General features: G+C 36.4%; 1 protein-coding gene across 5 annotated transcripts in view; it reads left to right on the top strand.

Annotated features, from left to right (window-relative positions):
- NPAS3 (neuronal PAS domain protein 3) overlaps window positions 1-24530 on the top strand; it is an 827431-nt gene that overhangs the window by 74735 nt on the left and 728166 nt on the right. For 3 of the 5 annotated variants that reach the window (XM_034768662.1, XM_034768661.1, XM_034768664.1), the window contains exon 2: window positions 21001-21090. The exons of the other annotated variants lie outside the window; for them this stretch is intronic. In XM_034768662.1, coding sequence (XP_034624553.1) covers window positions 21001-21090 — 90 coding nt within the window. The remainder of the gene's footprint in view (window positions 1-21000; window positions 21091-24530) is intronic. 5 annotated transcript variants of the gene reach the window in all.

Raw genomic sequence — 24530 nt, 5'->3', positions numbered from 1 at the left:
AGAAAGTTGTGTCCTCATCACAGAATATATCTGGGTACATTTTTTGGCCTCCTAGAAGAAAGGGTGACAGAATTGCATTCTTATGGATTAGGAGGTGGTGTGATAAAGGTGTTCTTGTAGCAGGTTTTACACCTCCTCTAGGGATTAAGTAGACTGTGCAGAAGCTAACTGTGTTTTAGGCCAATCTGTGAAAATGTCTAGTGTAGAACTGAGAGTTTCTATTCACACCATTTACTCCAGATATTGTAGTTTGGATGAGATTGTTGCTGAAGTGGCTGCATGTTTTGGTAAAAGCGTCTTACAAGTAGAAGATGCAATTTAATGCTGTGCGCTTGATTGAGCTTCATTTTTTGAGGTGGTTCTTTCAGTAGAGAAAGTGAACTGCAGTGTATGTCCCATGGAACACACCCACCTGCCAGCCTACTTTCACTAAAAGCATGTCTGTAGTCCCTATAAAGGTATTTAGAAAGAAAGGCTAGCATAAATTAGCACCCAAGTAGTTTTACCATTATAATTTTCGTTGTGAGGATCTAAGAATTATCCTTTTTCAACTGAATAAATATTCTGAAAGAAGAAAAAAGAGTATGCAAGAGGATGGTATGAGTCCTGAAACTTAATTTATCTATTTACAAATGTTGCTCATTTGAAATGTGTATTTTATGCATCTGTCCCTTTATTGTGAAACTCCCAGAATACTGGTTTCTTAACCCTTTGCAAGCAGATATCTCTAAAGTTACTCTCATAGTGCACACCTTTCCAAAACAACTGTTCATTTTAGGTCAAATCACCTTCTTCTCTCCCCTCCGCCCCCCATTCTGTTAAAGGGGAGTGATGTACTCAGAATAGTTTGATATTCTTTTAGCCATATCTCCACTGCTGTGTTTCCTAAGGCAGGGGAGGTGGCTTCAGTAAGGGATGTGGCCTCTGCCCTGAGGCCCATAAATCCTTGCCCTACACTGGGGAGTGGAAGATTCTTTATTGCTACCTGTCCTTCTCCCCACAGCAGTTCCAGCTTAAGTTGCTGAGGACTCTCCAGCCATGTGTTCACCCTATTGCTTACTGGGCAGAGGAAGGTGGCATGACCGTTATGTGCATTTCTAAAAAACCATTGCTGTGGTGCAGTGATCTATCATGTATCTTATGTATAAGGCGTGTCCCCAGTGGGCGCAAACCTCTTTAATTTCTCCTCCTTTGTCACCTTTATTTTGAATAATTAGACTCCTAATGGATTTGGGTGGACTTTCCCTGTTTAATAGGAAATGCCTTCATGAATAGGTGAATCTTGCAAAACTTGGGCTCAACCTAAACTCTGATGGAAGCAAAGTCTCACAGCTGAGGACCTTCCATTGATCTGGCCCTGGTTCCATATCCTAGTACATGCACTCCGTCAGTTGAACTATCCCAGGTGAGCATAGATGCGATAGTGATGCTCAGAAAGAAAGACGGTTACCAACAGAGCTGAGACCCAGCCTGTTTAGGGCATTGAACTTCAAATTAGATTTGGAACTTGGATTGGACCTGAAAATTGATAGGCAATAATTTATAGAGCATGCCACGATGTTATGCTTCGTACTTTTGCACCCTAAACTAATTATGCATTGCAGGCTGTACCTTGTGGTTGGCTTTCATGATCAGCTCCAGATATATTATAGAAAAACCTAACCTAGAGGTAACAAAGAAATAAATCACTGTGACTAGTTCCTTGCCCATTTGGAAATAAAGCAATCCCCTTGCCAGCTGTAAATGAAAAAAAAGCATTTTTGGCTACCACTGCTATTTTGTAGTCCAGTAACAGATGAGAGTCCAACATGACCCTGCAATTGTGCTCTATGGTGATAGTCAAGAAGAAATTACCTGAATTGAGAGGGTTGGTCATAGACTCCATATTTCACAAAAATATAGAGATATCTATGCCTTGGAGATCATATTGTCTGCAATTAACAAGAAGGTGGTATAGAACTGGATGTCCTGAGCATGTTGCTTGAAATATAGGCCATGGCATTGTATCTCCTGTTAGCCCCAGATAACAGGATTGAGCCTTAGGGCGCTCTGCAACTCAAGGTCTTCAGGAAAGATAGTCAAAATTCTCATAGCTCTTTGAAATTTCTGAGAGAAACCAGCAGAAGCAGCTTGACAGTACTTGACCTTCCTGAGCCAGGTACCTCAGAAAAGCTAACAGAACATTGTGATCCATGATGTCAAAGAAATCTTATAGATCTAATAGTACTAAAGTGAATATTTGACTTCTGTCCGTAGCCAGGAAATGCTAATGCACCATCTCTGTGCAACATCTAAATCTGAAGTTTATCCTGTAGGTTATGTGGGATTATTGCTCTTTAGGGGAGTTAAAAGTTGCTCTGAGCAGCATTAGCCTCCATGACATTTTGCACTTGAAACTGGTGGCATTTCCCATTAGAGCATACCACATAAAGTGGCTGATCTCTGGCTCCATGCACGCCCATCATTCCCCAAATGTGTGCTGTTCACCCACAGTGGTGTCAAGTGTTTAGGGTAGAATGCATGCTGCATAGCTTCCTTTCTCCCTCCTGTCCTATAGTGAGGGGGGCCTTCTGCCCAGTTGTAACATGCGGCACAATAGAGCATCTGGCCCTTTGTGATTGTGTAACTGATTCCTTATGCAAAATTAAGGATTCTTAAATAGACCCCAATGACATTAAAAGCTTTCATGAGAAGGTTCATGAAGTTGACATTGATGCCTTAGAACAGCTTAAAAGAAATAATAATGTGACAGTGAAGTAATATAAATAATTTAAGAGGAAATCTCTGTGCAATCTCAGTTTTCTTTTGTTCTGAAATATGTCAGTTTCTGACTATTTTGCCAATATTCTTGAGCCAGTGAAGAGATGTAGAGAAGTTATAAAAATATTGTCACCAAGTGGCACAGCTGGTTCAACACATTTCAAAGAACAGCAATTTTTCAAAGAACAAATTATGGGGGTGCGAGGGGGGAGAACAGTGGTTTATCCTGGCAGAGATACCATTTTATTGTCATCCTGAAAGTGATGCTTGACAGCATTACCAGTTTTGGAATTGACACCTTTACAATATACTGGGCAAACTTACTGAAATTCAGTTTCCTGATATTGGAAAGAAATGGAACAAGGCTAATCTGTTATCCATGTATTTTAGATGGGAAACAACCCTGCCAGTTATTTTTATTCCTTTGCTTATCAGAAATCAAGATTTTTTGCAAGTAGACAAAAGCTGACTGCAATTAAATCTCTACCCCGATATAACGTGACCTGATATAACACGAATTTGGATATAACGCGGTATAAGCAGTGCTCCTGGGGGGGCAGGGCTGCACACTCCAGTGGATCAAAGCAAATTCGATATAACGCAGTTTCACCTATAACACGGTAAGATTTTTTGGCTCCTGAGGACAGCGTTATATCAAGGTAGAGGTGTACTAGGCAGTAGAAGACTTTCTTCACTCATTTAAATGGTTAGAGAGAGGTAATGGTTAATGGCAATTGTTAGAAAGTAGCACCAAAATATTCAAGGTTAGTTCAGGTTATTTGCTATGGCAGTTTAATAAACTTTTTGTCCCCCTTTTTTCTATATTCATACGTAACACTGATGCATTTAAAATATATGATGTAAGAAGTGCATCAAGACAAGCTGTGATTTTTTTTTTAATGTGGATTTGTGTGTGTTCCTCCACACACTTAAGGTACTGAAGATTTACCATCTGGGTTTGTAAGGCCTTACAATATTTTTAAAGATATTAGAATGTTTGCATACTGTGGCATTTCACAACATGCCAAACAAAGTACAGTTTTGTCACCTGTGACAGAATGCTTAGTTTTAAACAATTTTCTATATCTGAGGTAACATTTCTATATCCTGTCTTCTGAGGAAATGGACACAATATAGCATAGCTGCATTTTTTGCTATCTGGCTGCAGTCTAATTTCCATTGTATTCACTCTGCTATAGAAATACTTAATGTCAGGAAGGAGATATTTACTAGAATACACGAGTCCAGAATTCATCATGATTCAGTGTGAAATCCACTCGCCCTTTACTCCCCACCCCCTCTTGAATTGGAATGAAATGTGCCTTAAACTGAAGTGAAATACATCACATGCAGCAACAGTGGGCCCTCGCTTCGTCTCTGTTCCTGGTGTGAAATCGATACACTATCTTTCCTTCTGACCTGTTCTGTGACCTCCATTGCAGCTTTCATGCTGAACAGCAATTGCTTTGAACAGTCTGGGTCTGCCACAGCTCACAAATGATTTTCAGCTTCTGTCTAAAACTGGTGCTGATAACAAAGGCTTGATTTTAAACAATGCAGTTGTAGTCTTCTAATTATGAATTACATGAAGTGCACGCTCTTCTCTTATTAAACATTTTCTATAGCAGGTACAGTACGTATGTAGGCAGAATTATTCCACACTAAGAAGATATAGGAGTTCTGTTCCTAAATCTATGTGGTAAAGTTTATGCTGACAGGAAAGAAATTGGATGTAGCATATACTTTAAAAGAATGTTAATGCTATTTTAAAGTGGAAATGTAATTTCCTTTGATATTTTCATCACCACTAGCTAATTTTTGTAGTGTTTTTTAACATTAAATTATGAGTTTTCAAAAGAAAAACATAATTGATATGATTATTTTCTAAAAAGGGGAACTGTCTCTTGAAATGTGAAGTTAAAGCTGTTACAAAAGTCAGCCTCCCTCCCCCAAAAAACCTGAGTATAGTAAAAGAGAGAGAATTGCATTCCTTATGATTAACTAATAATGAATTTGGAAATACCAGCATTTTGAGGATTTTTTTGAGCCATTTACTAGAAAATTATTGAAAGGAAAGGCTTATTGAAGATATAATGGGCATTTATGCTTGCACCAAGAAGTCTGTTGTGCAATTAGCTAGATTACTCTAATAGCTTTTACTGGCTTTGAGGTGCCTGAATTGTTGGTTTTTCGTATTTCCAAAATTTCTTGGTAGAAAATAAGATAGTTACAGATTGTTGGTATTAAATTATTTTCTTTTAATTTACCGTTTCTCCACCTTCCTTCTCCCCCAAATACAAGCATTTAATATTGGTGTGGATGTTTTGGTTTTTTTTGTAGTTTTCAAGTAAAAATCAGCTGTTAATAACAAAGTGTACCTTACTAAACATGTCATGATAAATATTCTATCAGATTTTTACTTTTTATTTATGAAATTGTGTACAATGAAATTATCTTTAAGATAGGAAGACAGAATATTGCTTTATACATGCTCCATCATAATACTTTACTATATAAATCATGTACTACTTTGATTTCTCCTCCATTTATTCATTCCAGCTGTTATCAGTTCAGGTCTGTTCTTCTAGTGCTAGAACTTAGGAAAAAAGAGACTTATAATAACGGAGGCTGCATAATGTAAAGAAACTCCAGGGTGATTGTGAATCACTGGTGTCAGGCTAAGTAATGCATTACTAAAGTAATATCCCTTTCTTTGTTACTTGATAAACGTTTGAAAATGTTTTCTAGTGATTCTCCTGCTATTAATATCTTAAAATATTAATGCCTTGTCACTGGGAGAACTGCAGGATAGTTATTTTTACAACATCCATTGTATTTATAAAATATACATAAACATATCATAAAACAAGAAGTTCAAGAAATATTTATTAATCCAGTATCATCATCCAGTAAAACCTTAAAAATCCAATTTTTGTGACAGTTCTCAAAATGAATGCATCTTGGCAGCAAAGGATCAGAAAAATGAGAATCCAGAAAAAATAAGCAGGTGATGCTTCTGAGAAACTTTTTTCCTTCTTCCCTCCTTCTAAACAAGGTGAAGTGGTTCTTAGAAAATGTGAAAGAAGTTCTTCCACATTTTTCTCTGAGGCATTCAATACCAGCAGCTGTTTTTACTGCATTATTGAGTTTACATTTACAAGTTTTTACTTATTGTTTCTGAAGAGGTGTATCTAAAATATGTTCCTTCCATAATATTACATTTTTGTAAATGTTCATTTTGTTTTCATATAATGGACAAAGCAGTTACTTATTCAAGTCATGGCATTATTTAAAAAATATGTGCAGTTATGCAGGGGAAATTTTCAGTTTCCAGCATTTATGTGTATACCTATGCAGAAAAATGCTTAGATAGGTATGAACACTTGTACACAGATTTCACACACAGGTTAAAAATTGCATCAGCAAAAGGCAAAGAAAAAAATAAGTTTTGTGGGTGCAAATTTCAACCCATGTATGTGTATGAAGTTGTGAAAAATGTGCACATGAATGTGCATGCATGGAGGCTGGAGTTGAGCTGCTGATGAAATGTATGCCCCAAGTAAACCAAGGGAAAAGTACCTCATATTTCCAAAGGGCTGCTGCTGCTGTTCCTACTTCATAAATGTAGTGTTAGTTGAATGTAATCTCTTCTATGAGAATGTATTTTTGAGGAATTGCCACACAGCGACTTGAGAACCATTCTTGTCACTCAAAAGAAGTGAACAATCAATACTGAGGCCCTCCCATCTGCAGGAACAATCCACTTTAATAGTAAAAGATTTATGATAAGACTTCATCTTGCTTAAAATCTTTTCAAAGCAGTCTGATCGCATGCTAAACCACAAATAAAATGGAATTTATTTTAATCTTTCCATTAGTAAAATACTTCCCCAAACAATATTTTCCAAACATTTTATTAAAATTAAATTCCCATAAGCCATATTATCTTTTTGTTGTTGTTGTTGTAAGCATGAGTGAGTAATACAGGGTATGTTCCCTCCAATGAATTGTTGTGCAACAAGACTTGATGGTAATTCTGCCTTTCCCAAAATCTGATATCAGGCAATTTGTCTTTAAATAATACTCAAGAGTACTAAATCTGAAATGTTTTGGCTTCAACCCAAGTCAAACTTCAGGAAGCTGACTCTCAGGAGCATTTCCCTAATTCTGTAAATTTAATTGTTATAATGAGTAGAATACATGTGTCAAGATCACTTGCAATTTTACCTGTTTACTTCTGTTCCTGAAACAGAAATATCAAAATGACAGACTAGAGCTTATATAAAGATTTGAGACACTCAGTAATTAAAATAAATAAATCCCTAAAAATGTACATGCAGTAGTCTTTAAATACTAGAAGGCTATTGATTCATAAACCTGCAGGATTGGATATACCTGCCCCACTCGTCTTCTAGCTGTAGAGAGCCTCAACACTGGTGCAGACAGATTCATGAGGGAAGACGGGGGGATCCTGCAAAAGGTGTCTGTTTGCCCTTTGCTTCCTGCAGAGCTGTGCTGTTTACAATGTTCCCTGCATTGTAGTACACTGTGGGATTTTGAAGGTAGGAAGAGATGGAAGATATGTAGCTACATAGATCCACCAAATATTTCACCCTCAAGGGGCACGACAACTGCAGGGAATCATAGACCTTGAGCCTGCATTAGTGTCTGCAATGTGGCTTCACTCTGGGGCTGAGGATTCTAACACCTGCTATCTTGTCTAGGGCACTGCTTGTTGATTCAGCCTATGTGCTGGAAATTGGAATTGGTCCTAAGGATCTGATCCTACTCCCACTGAAATCAGTGACAAAACTCCCATTGACTCCCATGGGAAGGATAGGGTGACCAGGAACAATCCAGTTAAACTGACTAGTTAGATAATACTTCCTTTTTTAAATAAACCAGTTAGTTTTAAATCCAAATTATTTTGGATTTAAACCTAACCTTTTTCTTATGTGTCCAGCACATTTAAGGTAGTTTTTAATTTTAAAAGAATGCTGTTATAATGCATTTTAATTGAATTTGAAATGCCATGCAAATAAAAATTGATGGACATCACAAGTAAAATATTAATTTCCATCTAGTAAATAAGAAATTCATCATTCACCATTTCCTAACATAATAAAAAATGCAAATATTAAGAATCTGAATACATGTAAATTAAGCTATATTATTGCTTAAATAAATGTGTATAGATATAATGTATCCTCGTGTTAAGCAAAAAAGCACCACATTTAGTATAAAAGCTGTATTTAGTTGCTAAACAACATGTTTTAATGATCACCAACCGATGAGAATAAAAGTTTCCTTAGGAAAATAGCTAAAAAGTACAAATGCAAAACACAATTAAAATCTGATTTTAAATTGCTTTGATTTAAATAATTTCACCTGTTAAAAGCACTTTACTTGTTAATAACAATAACAATAAAATGAAATAAAAAGTATCCTTTTTATCTGTTTCAGCACAAGGTTAATTGATTTGAAATTAAAAATAAAATGATAAAACACCTACATGAAAATTTTATGTTAGGAAGAAACCAGCATGGCTTCTGCACAGGAAAATTGCATCTTTCCAGTCTAGAGTTCACTTAGCATGTTAACAAAATGGCTGATATAACTTTTTTGACTATCAAAATCTTTTGACAGTATACCTCACAAGAGGTCATACCAGTACAAGTATTATTTAATACATTTATAAATGGTCCAGAAAAGGGAGTAAAGAGGTGACTTTTGCACATGGCCAAAAATTATTTAGGTTAGTCAAGATTAGAGAAGATTGTGAGGAATTTCAGAGGCACTTCAAAAAGCAAACAGGGAGCATGACTGAGGAGGAATTTCATTGTTGACAAATGCAAGGTGATACACGTTGGATTAAGAAAGAATGAATTGCTCATACACATTACTGGGTTCCAAATTATCTATAACCTAAGGGAAAAGACCTGAGTGTCATTGGACACAGCTCAGGTTAAGTCTATATTTTCAGCTGGCTTGGGGGTATCATTCCCAGCTTGAGGAGACATAATTATGCTATCTCATTGAACTAGCATACTAAAAATAGAATGTAGCCTTAGCAGTGCAAGCAGCAGGACAGGCTAACTGCCCCGAGGTCATGTGTAGGGTGTTGGATGGGTACGTAGTTGGGGTGTCCAGCCTCTCCAGCAGCTTGCATTGCTAAGGCTACATTCTGTTCATAGTGCACTCTATTGCAAGTACGTCTCCTTGAACTTGAAGTTACACCCCCAGCTGAAGTTGTAAACAAACACTGAGAGAAAACCTCCTTGATGTTCAGACCTGGATGTAAAAGCAAACAAAATATTAGGCTGTATAATGAATGGGATGGAAAATAATCCTGAAAATATTATAACATAAGAAGTAAAAATGTTCCATTGATTTATATACCATTGTATATTTAATGTTGTGCCTTTACCTGAAATAATGGTGATCAGTTCTGATCACCGTAGAAAAGATTCAGCAGAAATAGAGCTGATTTAGAGACAGGTGATAAAATGATTAGAGGCATGAAGAGGCTGAAAAGATTGGCACTATTTTGAGAGGAGATCAATAAGGGGGACATGATAGAGGTGTACAAAGGAACGAATAGTAAAGAGAATTTAAAGTGAATTAAAAAACAAGAGGACATTCAATTAAATATATAAAATATACAATCTGTAAAAGGAAATATTTTTATACAATGTATGACTGACCTGTCATTCATACAGATTGTCAAAAGATGTCATTAAGGCCTAAAACTTAGGAGGATTCAAAAAGGATTATAAATGTATTTGGCTATTTAGAACATTGTGAGTTACACCAGTGGATACAGTGTGGACCAGTGGATAGAGCATTAGGCTTGCAGTCAGGAGACCTCATTTCTATTCTTAGGTCTGACACTGACCTGCTGTGAAACCTTGGCAAGTTACTTCACCTCTGCCTCAGTTTTCTCATCTACAAAATAGTATTTACTGTATCTTCTTTAGTAAAGCACTTACAGTTGAACCTACTGAGGATACTATATTAAAATTGCTAAGTGTTAGGATAAAAACCCCTTTATTATTAGGGATATAGCCTTCATGTATTAGGGAATACACTTAATTAGGAAGAAATTTCCTCTCTAGGTAAGTTTTTCTGTAGCCGTTCATGATGATTCTCCCTATAGATAGACCAAGGGCCCTGCAGTCCAGTCAGCAAAACTCCTGTGAGGATTTTTCCTGTTATAAACTGTAGAAACAGGCCCTAAAACAGCAACTAGAAAACTTTTTTTTTAAATAGACACTTAAATGTTATATTGGAAAACTTCAGTTTAGAACAGAAACAAATACATGAATAAGCAGTGTATCCATGCTAAAGGCCAGATCCTCACACATGCCTGTGCTATGCTTGACAGAGTAAAGGTCGGGTGGGGAAGTAGAGGTGGCTGTTTGTCTCCTTTACACTCCCTTCTCCTTATCTTGGGTTCCACTTGGGGCCAGTTCAGCCCCTGTCACAGTGTGAGACTGCTATAAGCTGTATCTGGCTGCCCATAGTCTCAAGGGACCATTCTGGCAGTGGGGATTGCCAAAATGCAGCAGTGTTCCAGCCATGCCCCCTCTTTCCTTGCCCCGTTCCCAACGTGCTCTACATACTGCAAGCTTTAAGGGATAACCTGGTATAGGGACCAGTTATGCCAGATTTTCCCTACCTAGAAATGCCGCTTGCACTCCCAGGGATACCTCTTATACTAAGCTTGCTGCCAGGGAGCTTTCTAGCTGCTTAGTGCTCATGGAATGGTTCAGAGCATCAGGAGAGGGGGGCTGAAGATCTGACCCTATGACTTCCAGATGATAAAATGGAATTCTCTTGCATGAGGATACCTCTCCAGGGGAGGGTATCCCAGTTATTAGGAAAATACAGGTAATAGTAATGGGGGTTTGATTATCAGAAATATAGACAGCTGGATTTGTGATGATTGGGAGAACCCCATTATGAATTGCTTGCTGGGTGTGAAGGTTGCACACCTCTCAAGACATCTAGATAGAGCCACGTGCAGTGCTGAGGAGGAGCTGGTATTTGTGGTACATGTAGGTACCAGTAACAAGGTCAGAGAGAGGTCCTGGAACCCAAATGTAGACTGCTAAGTAAGAGATTAAAGTGCAGGACCTTCCTGGTAGTATTCTCTGAAATGCTTTCAGTTCCACGTGCTGGGCCAGTTAGGCAGAACTGCGGGGTCTCAATGCATGGATAAGATGATGGTGTTTGTAGGAGGGATTTAGGTTTATTAGGGACCGGGGAGTCTTTAGGAAAGTCGGAGTCTATACAGGAAGGATAGGCTCCATGTCAATCAAAACAGAACCAGACTGTTGGCATGTACAATTAAAAAGGTTGTAGAAGAATTTTTAAACTAAGATCTGTGGGAAAATCGACATGTGTGCAATAGCATGCAGTTCGAACAGAGACATCCTTTAGGGGAGGATTTATTAAAAGGAATATTATATATCCTAATAAAGAGGACAAGATAGACATTGATAAAATACAGGTAGGAACTGAAGAAAAACAGTTAAATGAAAAATAGTCCCATTTAGTTGCATGATATGAAGGCTGAGAACTAAATATTGACAAATTTTATAAGTGCAGGTATACAAATGCTAGAAGTTTAATATTGAGAGGGGTGAACTGGCCTGCCTGGTATTAAATGAGGATATTGATATAATAAGCATCACATAAATTTGGTGGATTGATGATAATCAATAGGACATGGTAATAGCAGGGTACAAAATACATAGGAATGACAGAGTAGGTTGTGCTGGTGGAGGAGTGGTATGATCTGTGAAAGAAAGCATAAAGTCAAAGAATCTCTGTGGCTAGAAATCCCATGCTTGAATAATAAGAGTATAGCAGTAGGAATATACTACTGACCACCTGTCCAGGATTGTGATGGTGACTGTGGAATTCTCAGGGAGATAAGAGAGGCTATAAAAACAGAAAACCCAATAATAATGGGGGATTTCAGCTATCCCCATGTTGGGTACTTGTCATCTCAGGACGGGATACAGAGATAAAATTTCTAGACATCATTAATTACTGCTTCTTGGAGCAACTAGTTCTGGAACCCACAAGGGGAGAGGCTATTCTTGCTTTAACCCTAAGTGGCACACAGGATCTGGTCCAAGAGGTGAACATAGCTGAACCACTGAGTAATAGTAACCATAATGTAAGCAAATTTAACATCTTTTTAGGGGGGGGGGGAATACCAAAGAAACCCACCACAATAGTATTTCACTTCAGAAATGGAAACCACACAAAAACGAGGAAGCTATTTAAATGGAAATTAAAAGGAACAGTCACAAGAATGAAATGCCAGCAAGTTGCATGGAAAATATTTTAAAAACACCATAACAGAGGTTCAAACTAAATGTATACCTCAAATAAAAAAAAACAGTCAGAGTACCAAATAATAATAATAATAATTCCACTATGGCTAAACAACATAAAAAGGTGATTAGAGGCAAAAAGACATCCTTTAAAAATTGGAAGTCAAATCCTGCTAAGGAAAATAGAAAAGAGCATACATTCCGGCAAGTAAAATGTAAAAGTATAATTAGGCAGATCAAAAAAAAATTTGACGAGCAACTGGCAATAGACACAAACTAACTGATATGTAACTTGTTGCTTTGTACTAGAGGTCTGGAGGATAGCTAACGTAATGCTGATTTAAAAAAAGGGCTCCAGAGGTGCTCCTGGCAATTACTGGTCAGTAAGCTTAATTTCTGGACCAGGCAAATTGGTTGACGCTAAGAATTTATCAGACACCTAGATGAACCCAATATGTTAGGGAAGAGACAATGTGGCTTTTGTAAAAGGAAATCAAGGCTCACCATTCTATTAGAATTCTTTAGGGGGTCAACAAAGGTGGACAAGGGTGAGCTGGTTGATATAATGTACTTGGACTTTTAGAAGACCTTTGCCAAGATTCCACTTTAAAGGCTCTGAAGCAAAGTCAGGAGTAATGGGATAAGAGGGAAGGTCCTCGCATATATCAGTAACTGGTTAAAAGATTGGAAACAAAGGATAGGGATACATGATCAATTTCCCCAAATGGAGAGAGATACATAGTAGGGTCCCCCAAAGATCTGTGCTGAGACCTGTGATGTTCAATATATTCATAAATAATCTGGGAAAGGGGGTGAACAGAGACCTGGCAAAGTTTCCAAAGTTTAGTAATTATACTAAATTACTCAAAGTTAAATCCAAAGCTGATTGCAAAGAATTTCAAAAGGATCTCACTAAACAGGGTTCCTGGGTAACAAAATGGCAGATGAAATTCAACATTGATAATTGCGATGTAATGGATTTTGGAAAATATAACCCCAACTATACGTACAAAATGATGGGTCTAAATTAGCTGTTAACACTCAAGAAAGAGATCTTGGAGTCATTGCAGATAGTTTTCTGAAAACATACACTCAATGTGCAGTGGCAGTCAATAAAGCTAACAAACTGTTAAGAACCATTAGGAAAGGGATAGACTGTAAAACAGAAAATATCATAGTGCAACTATAGATCTATGGTATGCTTTTATCCTGAATACTGCGTGCAGTTCTGGTTGGCTGATCTCAAAAAGATATATTAGAATTGGAAAAAGTAAAGAGAAGGGTAACAAAAATGATTAAGGGTGTGGAACAGCTTCTATATGAGGAGAGTTTAAAAAGACTGGGACTGTTCAGCTTAGTAAAGAGATGACTTAAGAGGGATATGAGAGAGGTCTATAAACTCATGAATGATGTGAAGAAAGTGAATAGCAAAATGTTATTTACCTTTTCATATAACACAAGAGCCAGAAGTTACCTAATGAAATTAAACTAGCATAAGGAAGTACTTATTTACACAACTCGCAGTCAACCTGCGGAGCTCATTGCTGGGTATGTTGTGAAGGCTCAAAGTATAACTGAGTTCCAAAAAGAATTAGATAACTTCATGGAGGATAAGTCCTTCAGTGGCTGTTAACCAGGATGGTCAATGATGCATGCTCTGAGAGTTCCATAACTTCTGACTGCCAGAAGCTGAGACTGGATGACAGGGGATGGATCATTCAATAAATTGCGCTGTTCTGTTCATGACAGGATACTGGGCTAGATGGACCATTGAACTGACCCAGTATGGCCATTCTTATAACTTTTAATATTAAAACTTAATAGATTTGTTCATATTTCTTTTGTATATATCTAAACCATTAAAATTTAGTATTACTCCTTTCAGCAAATTATTTCCATTGTACCTACTACAATCACAATAATTAAAGTCTGAACTACTAACATTTCCTTGTTTTTAATGTTTTAAAAACTGGGTCAGAAAATTACTTTTGACCCAAGCTTGGCATATATAAGTCTCAGTTCTGAGAGAGAATTATTTGGTGATTTTAATATTTAAAAATAAATTGGACCCCATTCTCTCCTAGGCTGGTTGTTCCCACATAGGGGAGAGAAAATGTCAGGAGCATCAACTTTTGTGATGTTCCCGTTGAGTTACTCCATGGCAGGGAAAGGATGCTGTTCTCCCATTTGCCAGGGGTTTTTGCCCTCTTTAACTCTCAGGTCTTAGGCATTCAGAGGAGATAAGGGACTTGTAAGTGATTTCCCCAGGCCTCCACTCTGCTGCTTGTTTTTTCCTCCCCATTTCCACTCTTCAGCTACTGAAGAAATCCCACAGTCCCCTTGGAAGTCATAGATGTTTGATGGTAAAGAGGGAGAATCTGGTTAAGTGACTTGCATAAATGCATCCTGCCAGTTCTGGGTGTGGGAGTAGGGGTAAAAAGGAGGGTAGGGAAGGAGAGGGGATAATATGGTAGAGAAATGAGTGCCTAGGCTCCATCCTTCAAGAGCTTTCATAGAGGAGTTTCCAAGAGGTCAGGTAGAAGGTTGGAGCATACTGAGTGTCATGGGATTCTTTGCCCCGGGTGTCTCCTCTGGCCAAATCGCCAAGTTTTAGCTACACTTAATACTCAAAAGTTGCAAGAAGCATCAGGGCCCATTGTTTATGCAGTTTCAAGTATTAGGAGTCTGGCAAAAAGGTGTTTTTAATTGCTTTCTTTTTAGAATTAAAATGTTTATAAAATTAGTCCAAGTTTATTCATAACTGTATCTTAAATAAAATGGTGAGGAGAACTTGATCCTTCAGGTCTTGTATGCACCAAAATGGGGGGAAAGGGAAAATGATATAGTATGTAGATGGATAGAAAGTACAGGAGATGAAATCAAAACTGGGGAGATAAAGTAATGGAAGAATAGAGGAAAGTTGTTGACAACTTTTAGTTTGGAGAATTTAAATGTATTTATTTCTATATTTTACTGTATTTCCCTTGCAGTTGTCCTGTATCTCTTTTTTTGTATTGGGGAATGATAATATTCCCAAATACTCAGGATTCTGTAGTTAAATATGCAGAGAAAAAAACAAAGTGACTTAAAATTTATCAAAATTCACATGAAACCCTTGAGTAGTTGTGGACCTAGTGTGCCTCCTCATCAAACTTTGTATGAAAATTGTCCTTTGGGAGCAATATTAACATTTTGGTATTTACACCTGGATCCTGCTACAAGAGCAGAAGAGGCTAATGGCAGCATGAAGACTAACACTTTCATTCTTAATAAAATAATTTCGCAATTTTGAGTGAAGAAGGGAAAGACTGTTTCTGAAGGGCATGTTTAGACTGTGTTGGTCTGAATGTGGAGTGAATTTCGGAGTGTAGGAATTACTACTGAGAAAACACCATGCTCGAAGCCCAGTGATGTGCTAATACAGTAAGTTCAATGATCCTTACTGAAGCTTCGTAATCTGCATAAGACATTAAAAAGAAGTAATCTCTGTGATACACAGAATCAAAACCAGCACTGTGAATTGCGCCAGAAATTAATTGGAAACCCGTACACTCTCAGAAGCATAGGTATAATGTAAATATTTGAGTAGAAAAGCAATGTTAGGCAAAAGATCAACATTTTGTGCTAGTTGAAGCTTCTCTATGGTCTTCAAGTGTTGTCCCAAGTAGAGTGTACTGCAGTCATTTTATCTGGAGGTAAGGGCCATGTCTGAAAGAAACGTTCACATCCTCTTGCCAAGTTTAGGTAGAGGACGTACTCTTGTCCACCATGGGTATTTGAACATCCAGAAATGGTCAAGCAAACTCCTCACCTTGAGTAATAACTTGAGTAATAACATGCTGGCAAATCCCTCATTAGAGCGGGGCAGATAGAACCCCTGCCATTTCTTCTTGTTGTTTTCCCCCAGCCACTCAATATTTCCTCTGTCATATCCATGTTGCTCTTCAGTCAGCTAGCACTCACCCAGGCCACACTTTTGTGTAGACAGTGGGAACACTGATTGATCACACTATCTGGGTCCAATGGAATGGAGATGTAGCACTGAGTGTCACTTGGTCAGTATCCCTCCTTCTGGTCCCTGTACATATTGAACAGGAAGCGTGATCAAATAAAACCCTGTGGCAGTCTCACCAGAGTGAGTTCCCCAAGTAGATGAGTAACCATCCAAAACTATTCTCTGGTCCTTCCAGAGAAAGATGAAAGGAGTTATTCAAGCTCTGCTTGGTCTGTCCCTGACAGGGTGCACAGGCACGTCAACAATGCCTTGCAGTCAGTGGAAAAAAGGCATGATAGATCTAAAAGAATCAACCTAGTCGGTTGATCTTTGCCCATCACCAGAAGAGTTTAGAAGATGGAGGACTATCAAAATTTCAAAGAAGAGTATTACCATATTTTCTCATTTAAAACAAAAAGTACAATGGACAAATTATTGTTCCTATTCAGTTAGGTGTTCGGTACGTGGTGATGAGCATGGTATAAATGTCTGAAATACTCAAAGGTAGGTTTTAATATTGTTACAAATGTGCAGAATTAAGAAATGGGGAGTAAAGAAATCTCATTACTGACCTTTTTTTGAATATACATGGTATCACATCTTTTCAAAATGTTTTCAGGCAAGCTTGTGACATATTAGGGTGCCATCTTTGAACATATATCTCTGATAAAGAGGGAGAATGTGGAACTTAAAACAAGCTAATCTTTGTGTGGAGTTTTAGATTCCCATTGCAAAACAGTGGTAAAAAAAATCTAAATTTGCTGTTGTTCACATTTTAACAAGTGTCGAAGCCTCTGCCCAAGTTGAATCATTAGGATCAATATTAAAAATGTAGGGCCAACTTTAGAAAACAATGGAAATTAGGTGAAAATACATCTTTTAAAATCTGAACCTTAGGCTCATATTTCTTTAATCCTTTGGGCAGATCCTTAGCTGATCTTCTGGGGGCTCAGGACAAAGCCAGACTGGCAAAAAATAGAGATGTAATTGTATTTGTGCCATATTTTTAAAATATTTGTCCATATGGTTACAACACGTTTAATCATGTACACTAACTCTTCCCTTGAACTTCCTACTGTCAAACTGCAAAATCTTCAACTAAATCTCGGTAAATTCCCTATTGAAGCAGCTAGCTACAGCTGAATGCGCCAGGGGAAACCAAGGGACTAAACCTTGCCCCAGGAAAATCAAATAACCACAAAAAATCTGGAAGAGCAAGGACACCATCCTCCATAAGGAATTGTAACATTTTAAACTAGAATACTAAAGTATTAAATTAAACCTCAAAATTAGTCTGATTTTTAAAAAAACTAGTAATACATACAGTAAGTGTTTTTTTAAAATCACTTTGGAATTAGTGTAACATAATCTGTTAACTTAAAATTCCATCTGTCCTACAGGAGGTTGGTATCTTTTCTACGGGAACTCAGTTACTCAATGGAGTTGTCCCTGCAGGACTGGTGGAATTCTAAGGGTCCAGGACCATACTGTGAAAGAGCTACAGCTCTAGGGCTACAATTCAGATTACTAATGAGACCTGCCAACCAGGGTGCTAAGTTTGACCCCCCCCCACAAAACAATCACTGTTTCAAGGTTTTAACAGTACCCATGCAAATAGGATATGTTAAAGGTGGAGGGTCTGCGTAGGGTTTCAGCCTTAACTCTGCGCTTCCTTGCTTTTCTGAGGTTGTCAGCTATTTGCATTACTACAGCAAATAATTTTTTTTAGTTTAATATCTTACTTATCACAGAAAACCAGGGTCCAGTTACTTAAGGTTTCAGTTGGACGTGGAATACGACTTCCTACGCTTGTCATGCATCAAACTGTTATGGCTGGCAATTGTTTAAAAAAATTCATTTTGTTATGAACTAGCCTGTTTTTCAACTGGGCTGTTCAGAGATGGATTGCTTTCTGGAGTTTTTGACAGGTGTAATTGTTAAGGCGTCATCTGTTCTTGTTTGCACAAAATACATTTTAGCCAACTGTAGGACTTGCCCGCTAATCTTTCTCACATCATTCCATTCTTTGCTTGCCACTAGACAAATCCCCTGTTATTTGACCAGATGGTGGAAAATCCATTCTCATGATAAGTTGCTTCTAGTTTGCATTTAGATTACCTGCAAAAATGGAACAATTTACTACTCTGCCTCTAACCATCTCTTTCCTCCTTTTTTCCCTTAGTTTGACTTCTTGTAACTAATTATTTAAATTCTGCCCTGTGAGTTAAAATTAGTCATAGCTTACATGTTTCACATATATGTAAATGCACTTAAGTTCTACCTCCAGTTGTATGATGGGTCCATCTAGAGTTTAAGTGACATGTAGAGATGGGAGGATGGGCTGTCCGATGTGCAAACACAGCACTTTATAGTAATTTCCCAATTGAAAGGATACTTTTGAACTTTTTAGTGTAAGTATGCAACCTTTTAAAAACAAAATCAGGAGAAGGAATGCATGTGGCTTTTTTGATACCACACACAGCAAGGAGAGAATACAAATATTAAATGAAATGTGATTTTTGGTTTGATTCTTAGGCATACTGTTAGCTCTGTTTCTAGTCTCTTTGGAAAACAACCTTCTATAGCAGCTATATTCTTGATAAAATTTCATGTTGATTTTTTTTGCTGTCATGAATAAAGTGGCAAATTTAATCTGTCGAAAAGCTTATATGGAAATAAGTGTTTGTTTTTAAAATCATTCAAAACTTAGCTAATTTTTGGTTGAGCTAACCATTGTAGATTGATTGGACTCAAATACTCCTCAGTGCTTTAATTTTTAATTCAGGAAAAAATACAAAAAAATCAATTTTTCAAAGCCTAAAATAGAACAGGAATATGTAGTCCCCAGAGTAAATAGCCAAAATACAGTTTGATCTTGGGCAAAATCAATTTTTTGTGTGTGGAACCTGTGAGATCTACTATCCCTGCTGATGTATTGTATTAAACAACGAGCTATCAAAATTAATTTTGGGAAGATAGTCTAAAAGGCATTTTTAGAGATAAAATATAGGGCTGACTGTCTCAGAAAAACTGCCTGGACCCTATTCAGCAATCTTTACTTACTGCTTACTTTGGCTAGCTACACTGGGAGATTTGACTGGGTAAGGAGTGCTGAATAAGTCCCTGTATGAGGTAGTCCTTATTTCTGACCCATTTCTGACCCACATTATCTTACTTATTAGTTTATAATTATTTAAATATAAATATGTGAAATGCCAGTTAAAGTAGATGGCATAGGTGACGGGCTTATTATAAATACCTAAAATATACATAGTTTTATTCACTATTGCATTTCATTTATGTAGCGCAACTGACATCTTAAAATCTTAATAATAAGAGACAAACATCATACAAGGAGATATGGGGAATTTTTTCAAAGCATTGTTCTGGGTGTGAGATACATGACTCCTGTGTGACTAAAAACCTGTTCTGGACTGGAAAATGCATTCCATAGGACTTCAGAAATATTTTCTTGTTTAGTTTAAGCATAGAGGGCCAATTTCTGTGCTAATTTAGGTGCCATGCAATCTCATTGAAGTCAGTAGGATTGGGGGATTTATGTTGATTCATTATTTGGCCCAGTGTTTTCACAGCAGGATTTTTCCTTTTTTCAGTATTTATTTTTAAATAACTGAAAAAGGAGAGAAATAACTCTAATCTTACATAATATTGGGCAAAGATGTAGAAACTCTGAAGTTTAGTACTATGGATACAGTGTATTCTTAACTGAGTTTCTTCTGTCACCTTGCCTGGGTTTCTGCAGTGCAACAACCACCAGCTTTTTTGTTTTTTGTTTGAGACCTATAATCAAGGTGTTATTAAAGCAAATAGTCTGTGTAGAGAATTTTCAGTTACAAGAATGGCTCAGAGATATTAAGATAACAATGGTCAGAAATTACAGATAGATACTGTCTATGAAAGGTTTTAGAATGATGTTTTTCACAGGATACTACTTTGTTGATTAAACATTTTTTTTTAGTTGTATTCTTTACAATGATAAACCAAATAGTCTCATTTTCAGGGAGCTAACTACTAAATTTCATTTTTTTAAAAAAAAGGAGAAATAGTTTTTAATTTTGTGGAAGACACAAAAACACCTAAAAGTTAATTATATGTCAGAAAAGATAACAAAAAAGTAATCAGTTGGATATTATTTTGAATGCAATTTGTTTATTTTTTAAAAGAATGCTGAACTTTTATAGATAAATTATAATTTGTTGGTTATAAATAAAGGGGGTTGCAATGGAATGAATGGCAAATCTTTCTGAGAATTTAAGGGCCTGATTTCACAAGGTGCTGAGCAGTGTGTGATTGCTGCCAAGTGCTTTCACCATCCCTTGATGTCAATGGAAGTTGAGGACATAGAGCACTATTTAAAAGGTGGTCAGCATCTTTAAGATCAGACCCTAAAATACTGCTGTATCCTTGATCCTGTTACTGAAGTCAATGGTAGATTTGCTGTTGACTTCAGTGGGAGTAGGCTCAGGGTTTTAATTGGCTGGGTTTTTTAGTCCTTATTCAGGCAGAACTCCCATTTGTATCAGTGGAAGTTTGCCTGAGTAAAGCTTGCAGCAGCCAGCAAAGTATGTCAATGAGATAAGCAGTATTTTATTTACCCAAAATGTGTAAAGAATGCATTCAGTTTTGTATCTATGAAATTCTTTACCTTTTCCACATTCATTGCTTTGAGAAGGGAAACATTGCTCTCGTGGAGAATTGACGTTTCATTTACTCTCATTGCAAATTTCAAAAGAAGTAGAAACTACTGGATGTGTGTGCACAATGCAATTATGTAAAGACATCAGACAGATGTTAAAATTCAACATACTTATTGTCCTGCATTACAGTTGACTGTAGAGAATCTCTAGTCATGTATATCTGTTTTTGATACCTCTACAGAATAACTGTCCAGCATCCTCTGCCCAACCAATCAGAATGTAGGAAAATCTACAGATATGACGGAATCTACTGTGAATCTACCTACCAGAAGTATGTTGAAATCTGTGTGAGTCTTACCTCTGGCTCGTGCATTAGTGCTCGTGCTCTCCCGCTATCAGAAATTAAAAATGTATTGAAACCTTATACTTCTATTTAAATGAAAAACCACTAAAACAGGGACAGAACATTGTTGTTTAATTCTTTGGAATTGTGCTCTAAAAGTTAAAAAGCAGATTAAAAAATCCTGAAACTTTATTAAATCTCTTCTGTATATTACAATAAACAAGCACTTATACAGTACAAAATCTAGGCAAAGTATATTGCACAGGTGTTTCACATCTTAGGGATTTGAAAGGTGTGTTATGTATAAATTAGCTGTCACTTTTTTCAGTCGTGTAATGGAATGATGAGTTGTAATTTGCATAATCCTTTAAGAAGTCAAATTATACTGTCATGTAGCAGATTTAACATGCTAGCTAGGATTTCATAGCTTTGCAGCTAATTAGTATGTACCTTACAGGACAGTTAAATTGGAGTTGTCCTCTTGCTTTGTCCGTTGCCTTTGTCCATTGCTTAATGGTACCTGCATTTGTGACTAACTACCAAATGTTACTAGTCCTTCTGATGAAAGTACTGTAGGTGTCTATTAATATGGGCAAGCAAATGTAACATGATTTGACTTTTATTACTTTTACAGTCCACAGAGTTTCTTTTTGAATATAGTAAGATTTATAATCTTTCATGATTAGGTTCAATAATCCATTTCCAGTAAGAATTGAGAGAGATGACATTTTATAACTATATTATAGATGATTTTGTATTAATATTTTGCATTACTACTTTTCTGATTATTTTTATTGAATTTCCTTAATGTTTAATTTTTATGTTCTAACTATATTCCTGTTTTGTGGCATATTAAATCAGTTATCTACAAGGAGATAAAGAAAATACTACAATTGGCGCAATAGAAATTAATTTCCAGAAAAAATAGTGTTTACATTGTAGCTAGAGATTTCTTTGGCAAAAAAGCAATATTTGTTGTGTTTCTTCAGTTCATATTTCCCTCCAATTATTCTATAGCTTGTTGTCAATTTGATGAATTAATTTAATAACTGGGGAAACCAGCACAGTAGTAAAAGTTGTAGCTATAGAGTGGATGAAGAATAGAAATAAGGTTTGTAAGAGAAGAATATAAAGAAGAATTAAAGTTTGCGATATTAGAACATAAAGAGAAATCAAGATTGAGCCAAAGATTTCCAAAGTGTTAATTCACTTGTTGAGCCACGATGGTAGTCTGGCTGAATGTTGAGTCATCTGGTCATCTTCCATTTTTCTGTTTTTAGAGTTAAATTATTTCCTTTTTATTCATGGTTAACATTGATTTATTGATCATTCTGTAGATAGTTTTTTAATCTGTGATAATTTTATAAGCCATCCATCCAGATATGACACTATATACGAGGGGTAATCAATTATTTTTTGTCAAGGTCCATTATTATTATTATAATAAAAATCAATAATGATAATAACTACATAAAAAGATGTTGGGCTTCATTTAAAAGCGTCTGATGGTCTGGATTTGGCCCGTGGTCTGCCTATTGACTACTCCTGCTGTATAGTGTAGTCTGTTTTATTTGTTATACACCAGTTCAGTAACTATAAATGCTTAATGATTTCTTTAAGCATAATATTAGATTTGCCATCAGCGGTTCATGTCAGTTTGTAAAACTGACTTCATGATTCTGGAAACGGTGGCTGTGGAGATACAACTCTTGGCACAAGTAGTGTATAGTAGTTTGGCCAGCTTTGATGGAGGTTGCAAGCACAATGATGGCTTCATTCAATGGCTTACGAATACTCTGATAGGCGTAGTTTTTAATAATAGATATCATTTGCAGTCAGCGAAGTTGCAGTAGAAAGCAGACATGACAGCAAGAAAAGTGTCTTGGGTCTGTAGTAATTACAGGCAAATATTGGCAAAATAGTCTCAAAATTTTAAGTTCGATGAAACAGTCAATATTATAATTAGTCTTGAAAGGATTAGATTTTTATCAGTTAATGTCAATAGCATTGATGCAGCCATTTACACGCAAACTATCAAAAAATATTTCCTTGGATAACAGAAATTTACAGATTAGGAAGGTAAGAAAACTGCTGCTTGAGAAATTATTATAGTTTGATTTAAGGATATTTGTATTTTGACATGCATTGTTGATAATTTGTGTGTTAAGTGTTATAAATCTTTAATTTTTAAATCTCAATGACTGCTATCATTAAATAATTATTGTTTGACCCCGGAATAATTTCCCACTGTGAAAATTTAAATAGATAAAAATAGAAATAATGTTTAAAACCCATAATTTTGTACAATTGTGAAAATTTAGATCAATAAAATCCCCAAAATGTTTAAAAATAAAATTGATGTTATTCATCAAAATTATCAAAAATATAATTTGAATTCTGCTAAGCCTAATTATAATTATTTAATTTAATATAGCTGATGTTGCTTATCTGAATTGTTATAAACACTATTGTGCTATTAATGTCACATAATAAGCATAGGTTTCTGGGGAAGCATGTAATATATTTCTCTCTATAGCAGTATGTAGCAGGTTTTGACTTTCCTCTAATGTTGATAGAATTTTTTCTATGGTTCTTTGGAGTTGTGATACTGTTGAGGATAGCACATATACCGCATATTTAATTGCTTTGTGCTGTAATTTATATCTTTTTCATTGTTGATGTTATTGGAAATTCTTTCTTCAGATCCTATGATAATGTGTTTCCATTGACATTAAAATTTAACTACAACCATGGAAAACCTTCCAGTAAAAATGACAAAAGTTTAGATATGAATGCTACAAGCCGAATTTAAACTTTTGGTACTATACAGGCATACATTTTATGAGAGGTAGAATTTGGTTATTTATAGAGCGCTATTAAAATGTTCTGCCATAAACATTTATAAATCTTTCCATTGTCATACTGGCTGGTTTACTTTTTTTGCTAAATTTCAGTTACACTCTATAGTGATTACTTTCTATAGCCCTGATTCTGTGCACCTTTCATATCACAAAGAGTTAGGCCACTTGTGCAGAACTTTCAGTGAACAAGAGTCCACTCACTGGTGGAGCAATGACTACTTCAGAACCTATATTGGGTAGCATAGGGCTGGCTCATCCTTTATGCAGCCATTTTAGCATTCAGGAAAAAACGGATTTTGGGAAGGACACTGGATATGTGAGGAGTCAAGGCCATCACTCTCTACATGCTGTTTAACCAGAATAGCTACACAGTAGTCACTCTGATTTACTTCTGATGACAGCAGTACTTACTATTGTAGGTTTCAGAGTAACAGCCGTGTTAGTCTGTATCCGCAAAAAGAAGAACAGGAGTACTTGTGGCACCTTAGAGACTAACAAATTTATTAGAGCATAAGCTTTCGTGGACTACAGCCCACTTCTTCGGATGCATATAGAATGGAACATATA

The sequence above is a fragment of the Trachemys scripta genome, chromosome 4, assembly GCF_013100865.1.
Source record: "Trachemys scripta elegans isolate TJP31775 chromosome 4, CAS_Tse_1.0, whole genome shotgun sequence".
NCBI lineage: Eukaryota > Metazoa > Chordata > Testudines > Emydidae > Trachemys > Trachemys scripta.
Note: the sequence above shows the minus strand (reverse complement) of the source record. Positions and strands in the feature narration are given on the sequence as shown.